This window comes from Trachypithecus francoisi, unplaced genomic scaffold, assembly GCF_009764315.1.
Source record: "Trachypithecus francoisi isolate TF-2019V2 unplaced genomic scaffold, Tfra_2.0 Lachesis_group5, whole genome shotgun sequence".
NCBI classification, from domain to species: Eukaryota; Metazoa; Chordata; class Mammalia; order Primates; family Cercopithecidae; genus Trachypithecus; species Trachypithecus francoisi.
Window position 1 is genome coordinate 146,436,955 of NW_022681470.1, and position 16,584 is coordinate 146,453,538.

The window sequence follows — 16,584 nt, forward strand, 5'->3', positions numbered from 1 at the left end:
CGAGATCACACCACTACACTCCAGACTGGGCAACGGGGCAAAACTCCGTCTCCAAAAAAAATAAAAAATAAAAATAAAGATGGGACTTAGAAGGGATAAGAGCCAAGACCCTTCCTGGGCAACCCTGGGCAATGCCTTGCCCCTCTCTGGGCCTCAGTTTCCCCATCTGGACAAGACATCCGGTGTCCCCAATTGCCCCCTGCTTCACCCCTTACCAACCCTGACCACCTGTGACTTCCTGCCCACACCCAGCTGGAGGGAGGGGGCTGGCCTGGCAGCTGGCTGGAGGGGCCATGGGCACGGAGCTGTCCCTAGCTGCCCTCAGCCTCCCCTTGGCTTCCCGGGCACGGGGCCAGGGTGACAACTGCAGCCCAGTCACAACGGGGGGTATCACAGGTGCAACGAGGCGCCTCCCCCTCCCACTGGCTCTGGGAGGGCTGGGCCCCACCCGGGTGAATGAGGGCCCCTCAGGGGCTATCTCAGGAGTCTCCACACAAATGCATTCATGCAGAAACCAGCATTCTGCTGGGTGAGGGCATCTGCGGGGTGGTGGAAGGACCTACTCCTCAAAGAGCCCACCAGTTCCCAGCACTCATCACGTGCAAAGGGTTAGTTTTTTCATAGATATTATCTCATTTAGGCCGGGCACGGTGGCTCACGCCTGTAATCCCAGCATTTTGGGAGGCCAAGGCAGGTAGATCACCTGAGGTCAGGAGTTCGAGACCAAACTGGCCAACATGGTAAAACCCTGTCTCTAATAAAAATACAAAAATTAGCCAGGCGTAGGCCGGGCACGGTGGCTCACACCTGTAATCCCAGCACTTTGGGAGGCCAAGGCAGGTGGACTACGAGGTCAGGAGTTCGAGACCAGCCTGGCCAACATACCGAAAACCAGTCTCTACTAAAAATACAAAAATTAGCCAGGCGTAGTGGTGGGCACCTGTAGTACCAATTACTTGGGAGGCTGAGGCAGGAGAATCACTTGAACACGGGAGGCGGAGGTTGTGGTGAGCTGAGATTGCGCCACTGCACTCCAGCCTGGGCAACAGAGTGAGACTCGGTTTCAAAAAAAAAAAAAAAAGTTACATATGTTACAATGTAATAATTAGCAACATGTCATATATAATCATGCAACAATAAATACAAAAAAATAGTGTCTGCAGTGACAGCACAGTAGTTATAATTGTCATTATCATGACCATCATCACTGTGGTTCTCGTCCAGCTCTGCCCTGCAGCTGTGTAACCCTGGGTGAGTTTCTTGCCAACTCTGTGCTTTACTGCCTCATCTGTGAATTGAGCATAGGGGGTGCCTAGCAATTTAAATGAGATAATATCTCTCTCTCTCTTTTTTTTTTTTTTTTTGAGATGGAGTCTTGGTCTGTCCCCCAGGCTGACATGCAGTGGCACGATCTCGGCTCACTGCAACCTCCACCTCTCGAGTTCAAATGATTCTCCTGCCTCAGCCTCCCGAGTAGCTGGGATTACAAGCTTGCGTCACCATGCCCAGCTAATTTTGGTATTTTTAGTAGAGCCACTGCAGCTGGCCATATATATAACATTATTACTTGTTATTGTCCTTATTCACAACTAGAGCTACATTTTTAGATTGCGGTAAAATCTAGATAACATCAATTTACCATTTTTTTGTGGGGACTGGTTCTGGTTTTGAGACAAGGTCTTGCTCTGTGGCCCAGGCTGGAATGCAGTGGTATGATCATAGCTCACTGCAGCCTCAAACTCCTGGGCTCAAGCGATCCTCCTGCCTCAACCTCCTGAGTAGATCGGACCACAAGTGTGTGCAACCACGCCTAGATAATTTTTACATTTTTTGTAGAGATGAGGTCTCGCTGCGTTGCCCAGGCTGGTCTCGAACTCCTGGCCTTAAGCAATCCTCCTGCCTCTCTTTTAACCATTTCTAAGTTCAGCGGCATTAACCCTGCATTAAGTGTATTCACCGGGTTGTACAACCATTACCACCATCCTCTCCAGAACCTTCTCATCTTCCCAAACTGAAACTCTGTGTCCATGAAACATTCTGTCTCGTCAGCCCCCTCCCCAGCCCCTGGCATCCCCCATCCTACTTTCTGTCTCTGTGAATCTGGTAACTCCAGGGACCTCCTAGGAGTGGAACCACACAGGATTTATCCTTCTGTGTCTGGCTTATTTAATTGAGTGTGACATCCTCAAGGTGCATCCACATTATAGCCCATGTCGGGATTCCCTCCCTTTTCCAGGCAACAAATCACTTTTGAGTGCTAACTGTATACCTGGCCCTGTCCTCACGCTTTTCATGCACTAACTGGATCCTATGCCACCCTATTAGGTGGGCAGCACTATTATCATCCCCATTCGATGGGGGAGGAAACTGAGGCCTGCGGCTACAACGCCGCTTGGCAAACATCACGCAGTTCCTGAGCAGAGGGGTGTGAGCCTGGGCCTCCCAACTGGAGAGTGTACCCCTCATTCTCCCTGACACTCTGCTCAGCTCCCTGGCCAGTCCTAGTGGGCTCTCGTCTGCTGTGGGAGCTGGACCCCACCTGCCCGCCCCTCTTTACCACTGACGTGTGCCCCACGGACTCCTGCCATCGCTATAAATATACCATCAGCTGGTGTCTGCGACTCACACCCGGCAGCCACCTTCTCTGCAAAGACAGACGGCTGGCACACCTGGCTGTCCGGCCCTGGGGGGATACCAGATTGCTGCTGCCAGGAACCCCTCTGCTGTCCAGACACCTGGAGAGGGTGACAGCTTCTGGCAACAACCCCCACTGGCTCACTGGGGTGGTAAAAGGAGGCCTAGGGTTTCGCGGCAGCACCAGGGCCTCCCTCCTTCCCTCCTGGGGTTGGGGAGAGGATCCAGGGAGGAAATGAGCATTTATTGAGTGCCTTCTGTATGCTTCTCAGAGACCACTGACTCCAATCCTTTTTTTTTTTTTTTTTTTTTTGAGACAGAGTCTGTCTCTGTCGCCCAGGCTGGAGTGCAGTGGCGTGATCTTGGCTCACTGCAAGCTCCACCTCCCGGGTTCACGCCATTCTCCTGCCTCAGCTTCCCGAGTAGCTGGGACTACAGGCGCCCGCCACCGCGCCCGGCTAATTTTTTTGTATTTTTAGTAGAGATGGGGTTTCACCGTGTTAGCCAGGATGGTCTCGATCTCCTGACCTTGTGATCCGCTCACCTCAGCCTCCCAAAGTGCTGGGATTACAGGCGTGAGCCACCGCGCCGGCCCACTGACTCCAATCCTTAATGCACTGGGCACAGCTCTGATTCTCTCCATTCTACAGAGGCTCAAAGAGGAGAAATGTGCCCCACGCCGCCTGGAGCACACGAAAACACAAATTCTGTCCACTGTACAAATAAACAGGCACTGTCACCCACGCTCATGGCCTCTCTGTCTCCCCAGCGCGGCAACCCACAGCCGGGATGAAGATCAATAAAAGCGGAAGAGGCCGGGAGGCTTTCCGTGAGGACCCGGCTTGCTCCTGTCCGTGGCCCACAAGGCTGCCCATTCCTACCCTCCACTCCCCTCGACCCCAGGCCAGAGAGGGCAGGATTTTTCTCAAAGCCACACAGCAAGCCAGGGCGGCACTGTGGCTAACCCAGGCCCCTCACTCCCAGGTTGAGACCCTTTTCTCCTGTCGTCAAGCTCAGAGTGAGTTTCATGGACACCGTGGCCCCGGGCTTGGTCCCCTTCCATAGGGTTCACCTCATTCATTCATTCATTCCTTCATTCATTCCTTCCTTCACTCATTCATTGCTTCACTCCCTGGGTGTGCACGGCCTGTACTGTATGATCCAGATGACTCAGAGGCTGTGGCTTCCACGAGATAACCTCAAAGGGCACTTTCAGTTTGTTTTTGAAAAGAGGTTTAAGGGTTTTCAATCCCCCCCCTCCGTTTTTTGAGACAGGGTCTCACTCTGTCACCCAGGCTGGAGCGCAGTGGCGCGATCCCAGCTCACTGCAACTTCCACCTCCCAGGTTCAAGCGACTCTCCTGCCTCAGCCTCCTGTGTAGCTGGGATTACATGTGTGAACCACCACAACTGGCCTCAATCACCCCTTAAAAAAATAAACACACAGTTTTTAGGGATGAGGTCTTGCTTTGTCACCCAGGCTGGAGTGCAGTGATGGGATCACAGCTCACTGCAACCTCCAACTCCTGGGCTCAAGCCATCCTCCCTTCTCAGCCTCCCGAGTAGCTGGGACTACAGGTATACACCACCACACCTGGTTCATTTTTTAAAAAGTTGTAGGCCGGGCGCGGTGGCTCAAGCCTGTAATCCCAGCATTTTGGGAGGCCGAGACGGGTGGATCACGAGGTCAGGAGATCGAGACCATCCTGGCGAACAAGGTGAAACCCTGTCTCTACTAAAAAATACAAAAAAAAAAAAAAAAACTAGCCGGGAGAGGTGGCGGGTGCCTGTAGTCCCAGCTACTCGGGAGGCTGAGCCAGGAGAATGGCGTGAACCTGGGAGGCGGAGCTTGCAGTGAGCTGAGATCCGGCCACTGCACTCCAGCCTGGGCGACAGAGCAAGACTCCGTCTCAAAAAAAAAAAAAAAAGTTGTGTGTTGGGGGGGTCTCGCTGTGTTGCCCAGGCTGGTCTCAAACTCCTGGCCTCAAGTGATCCTCCTGCCTCAGCTTCCCAAAGTGCTGGGATTACAGGTGTGAGCTGCCTCGCCTGGCCGCAATCCCTTTTTCACAGGGGTTCTGGATACTCAATCCGGCTCTGCCCCTGAGGAGCTGTGTGACCTTGGACAAGTGACTGACCATCTCTGGGTCTCTGCTTCCTCCACTAGAACACGACAGAAGGTCAAAGTCCCTTCCTCCTTGGATGGGGGAGAGAATTAAACCAGTTAGGGTGACAGTGGCTTTGGAGCCTGGCACACAGAGGGAACTCCATGTATGTTTGCCGCCATCATCATCCCCGTTAGGGTCCTTGCTCCCCAGTTCCACCCAGGAAGTGATGGGGACGTCCCCTTTCTACGTTTCTCCTGCCACCCTCTCCAGGGCACCCAGGGCAGCCTCTCTGGCATGCTGTGAGCTTCCCAGGCCGGGCTCTGCCCACCGCGCCATTCCGGGCGCTGGACTGCAGGAGCTTGGCACGATGCAAGGCGGGAATGGGAGGCTGGCCCATGGCGGCGTCAGCAGATGGGCACCATCTGGGCTGGCGGCTTGGGGCGGGCTGGCAGCTGCTGGGGCGGGCGGGCCTGGCAGCCCCTCCTCCACCCAGCCCTGGCATGGTGCCCGCCCGCGCCTCAGGTTTCTTGGGCTGCCAGAGGGGGCGGGGAGGCCTGGCTGGGTTTAGTCCCTGGGCGGGCAGGCGGCTTCCCTCTCTGGGCCCTGGTTCCTGCAGCCTCCTTCACCAGCACGTGGCAGGTCAGAGAGCACCCGGGTCACCCTCTCCCGCCCCACCCCCGGCTGGTCACCCTCACCGGGAGGCCACAGAGCAGCCCTCGCCACTCACTACCCCCTGAACATCCAGCCAGCTCCACACGCTGTTCCTGGGCTCCAGGCCTTCGTACTGGCTACAACCCACCCAGTGCCCCTCCCTCCAGCCTCTCCAGGCTCCCTCACCCCCTTCAAGCCTCACCTCAAAGATGCCTCCTCAGAGAAGCCCTCCCCATCCAGAGTGGCCCCCAGCCCCTCTCCACGCCCCTCCCTGCTTTGTTTTCCTGCTGCTCCCTGACACCCTCTTCCTATTAATTTTAATTTTTATTTTTTGAGACAGAGTCTCACTCTGTCACTCAGGCTGGAGTGCGGTATCGTGATCTCGGCTCACTGCAACCTCTGGGGTTCTAGCCATTCTCCTGCCTCAGCCTCCCGAGTAGCTGGGACTACAGATGCCCACCACCACGCCTGGCTAATTTTTGTATTTTTTGTAGAGATGGGGTTTCACCATGTTGGCCAGGCTGGCCTCGAACTCCTGACCTCAGGTGATCCACCCGCCTCAGCCTCCCAAAGTGCTGGAATGACAGGAGAGAGCCACTTCGCCTGACTCCCTCTCTCGCTTGTGACACTGCAAGTGGTGGCTGCTTTCAGCCCCGTGGCAGGTGCCCCTCCACCAACATCCACCCTGCATACCCCAAGAGGCCAACCAAGGCTCTATGCCCACCCCTCCCTCCGCATCTATCCCAGGGCCTCAGCTGCCCAGCAGGGCTGATGAAAGCCAGACGCTGCACTCTGGCTGGGCCAGGACGCTCCACAGCCAAGGGGACTCTCGGTTCGGAAAAGGAAGCTGGTGGCCAGTCCTCCTGCTGTCAAGGTGACAATCGCCCGGATCAGCGTGGAGGCCTTGAGGCCAGCCACAGCCTGGGGACCCTATGTAAGACCTCAGCCTGTGGGATCCTCACACAACCGTGCCAGAAGGTGACCACATCATGCCAGCAGACTGCCCCCTCACGCACCACAATTTCTGCCCATCCTCTTCCGACATTAACAGAGGATGAGCCTGGTGTCAAGGACAGGGCAGAGGTAGACGCTGCTTGAGTCCAAATCCCACCTGGCCCACTCTCGGCTGTGTGACCTCAGCAGGTCAGATCCCTCCTCTGAGCCTCTGTTTCCTCCTCTGTAAAATGCATACAGCAGGCCGGGCATGGTGGCTCACGCCTGTCATCCCAGGACTTTGGGAGACCGAGGCGGGCAGATCACTTGAGGCCAGGAGTTCGAGAGCAGCCTGGCCAACATGGTAAAACCCAGTCTCTACTAAAACCACGAAAACTGACCAGGTGTGGTGGCACTTGCCTGTAATCCCAGCTACTCGGAAGGCAGAGGCACAAGAATCGCTTGAACCCAGGAAGCAGCAGTTGCAGTGAGCCGAGATCGTGCCACTGCACTCCAGCCTGGGTGACAGAGTGAAACCCCATCTAAAAAAAAAAAAAGCATACAGCAATGATCCCTGCCTCACAGGGCAGCTGTGAGAATGGGAAAGAATTTCTAGCCAGGGAGGTGGCTAATTTTTTGTATTTTTGGTAGGGATGGGGTTTTGCCATGTTGGCCAGGCTGGTCTCGAGCTCCTGAGCTCAGGAGAGTCACCTGCCATGGCCTCCCAAAGTGCTGGGATTATAGGCGTGAGCCACCACACCCAGCCAGAGTTGGGGTTTTCCATATGGGAAAGACATTGTATGTTCAAGGAACAGCATAAGGAAAGGCCTGGCAGTGGGAGATGATAATCAGAATGAGGAGGATGGGCCAGGCGCAGGGGGTCACGCCTGTAATCCCAGTACTTTGGGAGGCCGAGGCAGGAGGATCACTTGAGCCCAGGAGTTCGAGATCAGCCTGGCCAACATGACGAAACCCTATCTCTGCAAAAACTAAAAAAGACCACTTGTGGCGGCTCACGCCTGTAATCCCAGCACTTTGGGAGGCCGAGGTGGGTGGGTCACCTGAGGTTAGGAGCTGGAGACCAGCCTGACCAACATGGCAAAACCCCGTCTGTACTAAAAATACAAAAATTAGCCGGACGTGGTGGTGGGCATGTGTAGTCCCAGCTACTCGGGAGGCTGAGGCGGGAGAATTGCTTAAACCTGGGAGGCGGAGCTTGCAGTGAGCCGAGATCGTGCCACTGCACTCCAGCCTGGGCGACAGAGCAAGAGTCCATCTCAAAACAAAAACAAAAACAAATAAACAAACCAATCCTGAAGAGGATAACGTTAGTAACGATAACCATGGAAGGCCCTAGCCCCATGCCTAATGCCTGGTCTTCACGGTGCCTCCTGGTGGTTTACTGAGCCCTCACCCTGGGCACGTGACATTTCCCACAAGGCAACCATTTTTGAGCCCCCCAGTTTATAGACAAGAAAATGAAGCACAGAGAGGGTGAGTGACTGGCCCCAGATCACCCAGCCAGTGGGCAGCTGAGCTGGGGTTGGAGTCCAGGCCCAGCTCTCGCCCCCATGAGGAGCTGGAGCACTCGCAGTGGGCAGATGGTATGACTGGGGGCGGGTTGTGGCCTGCTGGGGCCAATTTGGGGGGTGTGTGGCCTGCTGGAGTCAACTGAAGCAGGGATTCCCTTGGGGATGAAGGGGGCAGGCTGGGGGCGAGGGAGGGTGCAGCCCTCACTCAAAGAGGCCAACCTGACCCGGGGCACAGGCCTGCCTGCTGAGCAGAGGCGGGAGGGGCCGGGTGGGGGTGGGGAGGTGCCCAGAGGTTGTGCTGACTGCAGCAGAAAGCTCGCTTCAAAATTTTATCAGCTCAGCGTGGAGGAGGTGGGGGCGGGGCCGGGCGAGGAAGATGTGTGGTGGCAGAGAGGTCTGGCCCTGCGTGGCGATGAGCACCCCCGCCCCCACGGTGGCCCCTGCCTCCTGCCCCCAACAGGCAGTCGCCCGGCCCACCTCTCTGCCCCCCACCGTCCCCAATGCCCCCTCACAGCCAGCCCCAGTAGGTTTGTTGCTCATTGGTGGGGGTGGGGGAGGAGAAAGATGCTAAAGTCAAGGTCAAAGAATCAAGATCAAGACTGGGTAACTGCCGGGCATGGTGGCTCACGCCTGTAATCCCAGCACTTTGGGAGGATGAGGCCAGTGGATCATTTAAGGTCAGGAGTTCAACACCAGCCTGGCCAACATGGTGAAACGCTGTCTCTACTAAAAATACAAAAATTAGCCAGGCGTGGTGGCGGGTGCCTGTAATCTCAGCTACTGGGGAGGCTGAGGCAGGAGAATCGCTTGAACTCGGAAGGCGGAGGTTGCAGCGAGCCGAGATCGCACCACTGCACTCCAGCCTGGGCAACAAGAGTGAAACTCCATCTCCCAAAAAAAAAAAAAAGACTGGGTAACTGGTGTGGTGCAGTGGCTCTTGCCTGCTATAATCCTAACACTTTGGGAGGCCAAGGCGGGAGGATGGCTTGAGCCCAGGAGTTTGAGGCCAGCCTGGGCAATATAGCAAGACTCCATCTCTAAAAAAATATAAAAAATTAGCTGGGCATGGTGGTGTGCACCTGTAGTCCCAGCTACTTGGGAGGATGAGGCAGGAGGATCGCTTGAGCCTGGGAGGTTGAGGCTACAGTGAGCCGAGATGACACCACTGCACTCCAGCCTGGGGGACAGAGCGAGACCCTGTCTCCAGGAAAAAAAAAAACAAAAAAAAAAACACTGGGTAACTCTGCCCTGCTCTCCTTCCACACACCATAGAGCCTGGGAGCCCATGACCCTGTCTCACTCTTGCACCAGCTCTAGAAGGTGGCATGGCTGTTACTCCCATTGCACCAAGGAGGAAACTGAGGCACAGAAAAGGGTTGTGTCTATACAGCTGGGGAAAAGAAGGGCTTTGTCTGGAGCACAGGCAGTCTGGTCCCAGAGGCCCCCTTGTTCTGGCAAATGCCCCTCCCTCTCAGGCTGTGCAATTGCCTCTTTCTATAGAGTGAGGCCTGGGCTGGGGTTGGGCTGGTGACCTGCATGGGTCTGCGTCTGGCGTCACCCATCCCACATGCTCTGGCAGCCCCTGGGTACGTGGGTGCTCACGCGTGCTCCAGACACAGCCTGGGTGGGCATGGCAGGGGTGCTGTGCACCCACTCAGGTCTTGGGGTGCAGCTGACACCCTGCACGTGGCTACACGCATGATCTTCTGGAACCTCCCATAGCCCCATCCAGCTATGGACTCTGATCATCTCCACCATTTGGCAGGCAGGAGAAACTGAAGTCCAAGCGGGCCACACAGCCAAGAAGCTACAGGACCAACCCTGCTCTTAGCACCGGGACCAGAGGCACAGGCGTCAGGCCTCCCATCTCCACGATCCTGCCAGGCCCCCTGGGGCATCCCCTTGTTCACTGCAGCCTGGCTATCCTGCAGAGCTGAGCTCAGCTGCGCCTCCTCCTCTGGGAAGCCGCCTTGGATTTCCTCACCCCTGCAAAGCTTGCTGGTCTCAACATCAGGCATTTGACCACCGGCAAACAGCCCGCTGGCAGGGCCTGCCTCATCAGGCCTCTCTGCTGGCGTGGTCTGAGAGTTGATCAACCAACAAACATTCACAGGAAGCAGTGCCTGGACTCTCCCGGCTCTCCCTGGAGGGCTGGCATGGCCTGTCCCGCTCCTCTCCTCATCCCTGCTTCCAGCAAGGCCGTCAGTTGCACCCAAGACCCTCCAGGACATTCTCACCCCCAAGACCTCAAGGGCCTTCCTGCTTCCTCCCTCAGACGTGAGGGTGAGACCCTGCCTCTACCACTGGAGCACCATAGCCCACCTGCCTCCTCCGTCAAAAAAAACCTCCTTGTACCCTCTCACTTGAGACCTCTGCTAGGCCTGCCTCCCCCATCTGACCTCCACATCCCATCAGCAGTTACCTGGGCCCTGCATGCACTGGCCTCCTCCCTCAGACACTCCTTGCACCGTGTCACCCCCGTCAGACGCTCTCCCAGGCCTGTCTCTCCCCTTGGACCACATCACATCTACACGCACCAGCCTCCTCGCACAGACCCTCCTTGCACCATGTTACCGCCATCAGATGCTCTCCTAGGCCCGCTTCCCCGCTTGGACCACCACATCATAGGCATATGCACCAGCCTCCTCCTACAGACTCTCCTTGCACCATGTCACCCCCCTCAGACGCTCTCCCAGGCCTGCTGCCCCGCCTGGACCACCAGATCACATCTATATGCACCGGCCTCCTCTCTCCGACTCTCCTTGTGCCATATCACCTACTTTAGATACTCTCCTAGACTCGCCTCCCCTCTCAGACCACATCACACCTATACCCACCAGCCTCCTCCCTCAGACCCTCCTGGCCCCGTGTCACCCCCATCAGACGCTCTCCAAGGCCCACGTCCCCTCTCAGACCACCACATCACCTCCACAGGCACTGGCCTCCTCCCTCAGACCCTCCTCACGCCGCGTCACTGCCATCAGACCCCCTCCCCGCTGGCCGCCCCGCTCAGGCCGCTGCACCTCACCTCGCTCACGCACGAAGTAGGCCAGGTAGAGGTCCAGCTCCTTGACGGCCACGCCGATGTGGTGCGGCTGCACGCACAGGACCGGGTGGCCACACTGCGCGGCCTTGACCAGGCGCTCGCCGTCGGTGCTCTCCAGCGGGATGCCCTTGAACAGGATGACCATGACCAGGTCCAGCCGCCACACCTTGTCCGCCTGCCGGAGACAGTCGATGCGCCGCATCTTGCCCTTCTGGTCGGGGTTGGAGAGCACGCAGCCCGGCGCCTTCTTGCCGGTGATGCTCAGCACGAAGTCCTCGCGGCACTCGGGCCGGATGTCCTTGCGCAGCTTGGCCAGCAGCCGCGACGCCCACTTCTGCTTGACCTCGGGCTTCTCGCCCAGCAGCTCGTCCTTGACCGCGCGCTCCTCGTCCTTCGACATCCGCTTCTCGTGCTTCTTGAAGTACTTGCGCTTCCGCGCCTGCAGGTTGAACCAGGTGTAGGCGAAGGCGCGGACGTGAGGCAGCAGGGCCTCGATGAACGGGTGGAACTCATCCTGCAGGCCAGAGAGGCGAGAGGTCAGGGGTGCCAGGGACGCGGAGGGCGGACCCACTGCCCGGCCCCAAAGCCTGAGGTCGGAGGGGCCCTGGACAGACCCGCAGAGTGGGAGGGGCTGGGCAGAAGTGGGCAGGGGGTTGCTGCAGACCAGTGCACGCCACCGGGGGCACACAGAAGGCCAGGAGGACCCAGGAGAAGTTTATCAGGGACCTGCAAGAACCCATCGCCCAGATGAGCAAACTGAGACTTAGACTACGTGAGAGGCACAAATCAAGGCGGAAGTTTGTGGAGGACCATCTTTTTTATTTTTATTTTTTTATTTTTGAGACAGAGTATTGCTCTTATCGCCAAGGCTAGAGTGCAGTGGCACAATCTCGGCTCACTGCAACCTCCACCTCCCGGGTTCAAGCAATTCTCCTGCCTCAGCCTCCCGAGTAGCTGGGATGACAGGTGCCCACCACCACACTCAGCTAATTTTTGTATTTTTAGGAGAGATGGGGTTTCACCACGTTGACCGGGATGGTCACGATCTCCTGACCTCACGATCCGCCCACCTTGGCTCTCAGCCTCCCAAAGTGCTGGGATTACAGGTGTGAGCCACCCTGCCCGACCACGGAGGACCTATCTTGAACCCCAGTACATAGACAGAGCAAGCTAAGGGGGCCAAGTGGAAGCTCCTGGAGGACCCATTGTACAGACGGGTAAAACTGAGGTTGGGAGAACAAAGATGTCGTGGACCTATTCTCCACCTATTGCAACTAGGCTTGGGCTGGGTGTAATGGCTCACACTTGTAATCCCAGCGCTTGAGGAGGCCGAGGAGGGAAGATTGCTTGAGTCCAGGAGTTTGAGACCCAGTCTGAGCCATATGGTGAAACCCCAAACAAACAAAACAAAACAAAACAAAACAAAAAACAAAAATTAGCCAGGCGTGGTTTGCACCTGTAGTCCCAACTCGTCAGGAGGCTGAGCTGGGAGGATCACTTGAGCCCAGGAGTTTAATGCTTCAGTGAGCTGTGATGGTGCCACTGCACCCCAGCCTGGGCGACAGAGTGAGACACTGTCACAAAAAAAAAAAAAAAGGCTGGGTGCAGTGGCTCACACCTGTAATCCCAGCACTTTGGGAAGCCAAGGCTGGTGGATCACCTGAGGTTAGGAGCTTAAGACCAGCCTGGCCAACATGGCAAAACTCCATCCCTACTAAAAATACAAAAAAATGTAGCCAGGCATAGTGGAGCACACCTGTAATCCCAGCTACTCAGGAGGCTGAGACAGGAGAATTGCTTGAACCCAGGAGGCAGAGGTTGCAGTGGGCCAAGATCATGCCACTGCACTCCAGTTTGGGTGCCAAGAGTGAAACTCTGTCTCAAAAAAAAAAAAAAAGAACTAGGGTAGGTGGTCAAGCATGGTGGCTCACACCTGTAATCCCAGCACTTTGGGAGGCCACAGTGGGTGGACTGCTTGAGCCCAGGAGTTCAAGACCAGCCTGGATGACACAGTGAGGCCTCATTTCTACAAAATCAAAACTTAGTTGGGCATGGTGATACACACCTGTAGTCCCAGCTACTTGGGAGACTGAGGTGGGAGAATCGATTGAGCCCAGGAGGTCAAGGCTGCACTAAGCCAAGATTACACCATTGCACTCCAGTGGGTGACAAAGTGAGACCCCTGACTCAAAAAAAAAAAAAAAAAAAAAAGAGGCCAGGCACGGTGGCTCATGCCGGTAATCCCAGCACTTTGGGAGGCTGAGGTAGGCGGATCACTTGAGGTCAAGAGTTTGAGACCAGCTTGGCCAACATAGTAAAACCTCATCTCTACTAAAAATACAAAAAATTAGCCGGGTATGGTGGCTCATGCCTGCAGTCCCAGCTACTCAGGAGGCTGAGGCAGGAGAATTGCTTGAACCCAGGAGGCAGAGGTTGCAGTGAGCCGAGATCTCGCCACTACATTCCAGCCTGGGTGACAGAGTGAGACTCTGTCTCAAAAAAAAAAAAAAAAAAGGCCGGGCACGGTGGCTCAAGCCTGTAATCCCAGCACTTTGGGAGGCCAAGACGGGCGGATCACGAGGTCAGGAGATCGAGACCATCCTGGCTAACAGTGAAACCCCATCTCTACTAAAAATACAAAAAAACGAGCCGGGCGAGGTGGCGGGCGCCTGTAGTCCCAGCTACTCGGGAGGCTGAGGCAGGAGAATGGCGTAAACCCGGGAGGCGGAGCTTGCAGTGAGCTGAGATCCGGCCACTGCACTCCAGCCCGGCGACAGAGCGAGACTCCGTCTCAAAAAAAAAAAAAAAAAAAAAAAAAAATCCTAGCACTTTGGGAGACCGAGGGAGGCAGATCACAAAGTCAGGAGTTCAAGACCAGCCTGGCCAACATGGTAAAACTCTGTCTCTACTAAAAATACAAAAATTTGCCAGGCATGGTGGTGCCATGCCTGTAATCCCAGTTGCTTGGGAGGCTGAGGCAGGAGAATTGCTTCAACTTGGGAGGCGGAGGTTGCAGTGAACCGAGATGATCATGCCACTGTACTCCAGCCTGGGTGACAGAGCAAGACTCCGTCTTGGGAAAACAAAAAATGAATACAAAAGTTTATTCCTATAGAGCAGATGTACAGACAGGCCTGGCTGAGGTCCACAGGCAGACACGAGGCCCGCCTGGAGGTCAGGGCCTGATGGAAGGATGGGGGATTTCTGCATCAAAAGATACGAGATTAAAGGGTACCAGGATTAATCAGAGGGAGGAGAGATCCCAGGTGGAGTCCTCTCCCTCCTTTCCCCTTTCCATGAACCCACTGTGCTGATACAGAAACAGAGACCAGAGAAGCAGAGACTCTGCCACGAAGGTTCAGAGCTGGGAGAGGGGCCACCCCGTTCCCTGCAGACCCATTCTGGAGACAGAAAGTCTGAGGGCTGGGGAGACGCTGAGACCAGGCCAGAGCTGGGACTTCAACCTACTCCCAAATCATGATGAATCGGTGTCTGACGGCAGCCACAAAATCCATGCTACAGATGAGGAAACTGAGGCCTTGAGGGGGAACCTGGCCATTGGGGGGCAGAGGTGGACTGGAACCTGCACTCATCTGACTTCCCCACGAAAAAAACGGCAGCCTCTTGGAGAGCAATGTGGGGCAGTGGGAGGCCCCCGGCTCCCTGTCTGGGTGTGGAGAGACCCTTCCCATTCTTCCCATTTTCCAGCAAGGGAAATTGAGTCTGCATGGCATTTGGGATCTCTGCTGGACACGGTGGCTAATGCCTGTAATCCCAGAACTTTGGAAGGCAGAGGTGGGCAGATCACTTGAGTCTAGTTCACTCTCAGTCTAGGCAACATGGCAAAAAACCATCTCTTTTTTCTTTTTTTTTGAGATGGAGTTTCACTCTTATCACCCAGGCTGGAGTGCAGTGGCACAATTGCGGCTCACTGCAACCTCCGCCTCCCGGGTTCAAACGATTCTCCTGCCTCAGCCTCCCAAGTAGCTGGGACTACAGGTACGCACCATTATGCCCAGCTAATTTTTGTATTTTTAGTAGAGATGGGGTTTTGCCATGCTGGCCAGGCTGGTCTTGAACTCCTGACCTCAGGTGATCCACCTGCCTCAGCCTCCCAAGTAGCTGGGACTACAGGTACGCACCATTATGCCCAGCTAATTTTTGTATTTTTAGTAGAGATGGGGTTTTGCCATGCTGGCCAGGCTGGTCTTGAACTCCTGACCTCAGGTGATCCACCTGCCTCAGCCTCCCAAAGTGCTGGGATTACAGGTGTGAGTCATTGTGCCCAGCAGTCAAAACCCTATCTTTACAAAAATTACAAAAATTAACTGGGCATAATTTTTGTGGTGCGTGCCTGTAGTGCCAGCTACTTGGGAGGCCAAGGTAGATGGATCACTTGAGCCCAAGAGTTTCAGACCAGCCTGGGCAACATGTTAAAACCCCGTCTCTACTGAAAATTACAAAAATAATTAGCTGGGCGTAATTGCTGCTGTGCACATCTGTAATCCCAGCTACTTAGGAGGCTGAGGTGGGAGGATCACTTGAGCCTCAGAGGTTGAGGCTGCAGTGAGCTGTGATTGTGCCACTGCACTCCAGCCTAGGGGTAGAGTAAGACCCTGTCTCTAAAAAAATAAAAAATAAAATAAATGTAAAACATCTGGGACCTGGTTTCTCAGCCTCAAGGTGGAATAAATTCAGGGAGAAAGAAGTGAAAGAAAAGCAAAACTGACTTGCCATCTCCCTGCCTTGACCAGGCTGGGCTGGGCATTTCGGACAGGGGTGATCCCTTCCTAGCACAGAAACCTAGCTCCTCCCACTAGCTCTCAAAGGGCTACATTGTTATTAATGCTGCGATTATTGTTGTCATTACAATTTACATTGCTATTGGGATTTTTTTTTTTTTTTTGAGACGGGAGTCTCGCTGTCACCCAGGCTGGAGTGCTGTGGCGCGATCTCAGCTCACTGCAAACTCCGCCTCCAGGGTTCATGACATTCTGCGTCAGCCTCCCGAACAGCTGGGACTACAGGCACCTGCCACCACGACCGACTAATTTTTTGTATTTTTTTTTTTTTTTTAGCAAAGGCAGGGGTTCACTGCGTTAGCCAGGATGGTCTCGATCTCCTGACCTTGTGATCCGCCCGCCTCAGCCTCCCAAAAAGTGCTGGGGCTATTGTGATTTTTATTACTTTTTAAAAATCTTTTTAAGAGATGGGCATCTCAGCCTGGTGTAAGAGATGGGCATCTCATGCCTGTAATCCCAGCCCTTTGGGAGGCTGAGGCGCGTGGATCATCTGAGGTCCGGAGTTTGAGATCAGCCTGGCCAACATGTTGAAACCCCATCTCTCCTAAAAATACAAAATATTAGCCAGGCGTGGTGGCGGCACCTGTAATCCCAGCTTCTCGGGAGGCTGAGGCAGGAGAATCACTTGAACCTGGGAGACGGAGGTTGCCGTGAGCCGAGGTCGCGCCACTGCACTCCAGCCTGGAAGACAAGAGCGAGACTCCATCTCAAAACAAAACAAAACAAAACAAAAAAAGATGGGAGTCTCACTGGAGTGCAGTAGCGCAATCTTAGGCCACTTGGGCCCTGAACTCCCAGGCTCAAGCGATTCTCCCACATCAGCTTCCCAAGTAGCCGAGACTATAGGCACAAACCAGTATGCCTGGCTAATTTTTATTTTTA

The 16,584-nt window shown here is 55.2% G+C and overlaps 1 protein-coding gene across 7 annotated transcripts in view; it reads right to left on the minus strand.

Annotated features, from left to right (window-relative positions):
- NFIC (nuclear factor I C) overlaps positions 1–16,584 on the minus strand; it is a 110,842-nt gene that overhangs the window by 77,062 nt on the left and 17,196 nt on the right. For all 7 annotated transcript variants that reach the window (XM_033199572.1, XM_033199570.1, XM_033199571.1 and 4 more), the window contains exon 2: positions 10,883–11,414. In XM_033199572.1, the coding sequence (XP_033055463.1) occupies positions 10,883–11,414 (532 nt within the window). The remainder of the gene's footprint in view (positions 1–10,882; positions 11,415–16,584) is intronic.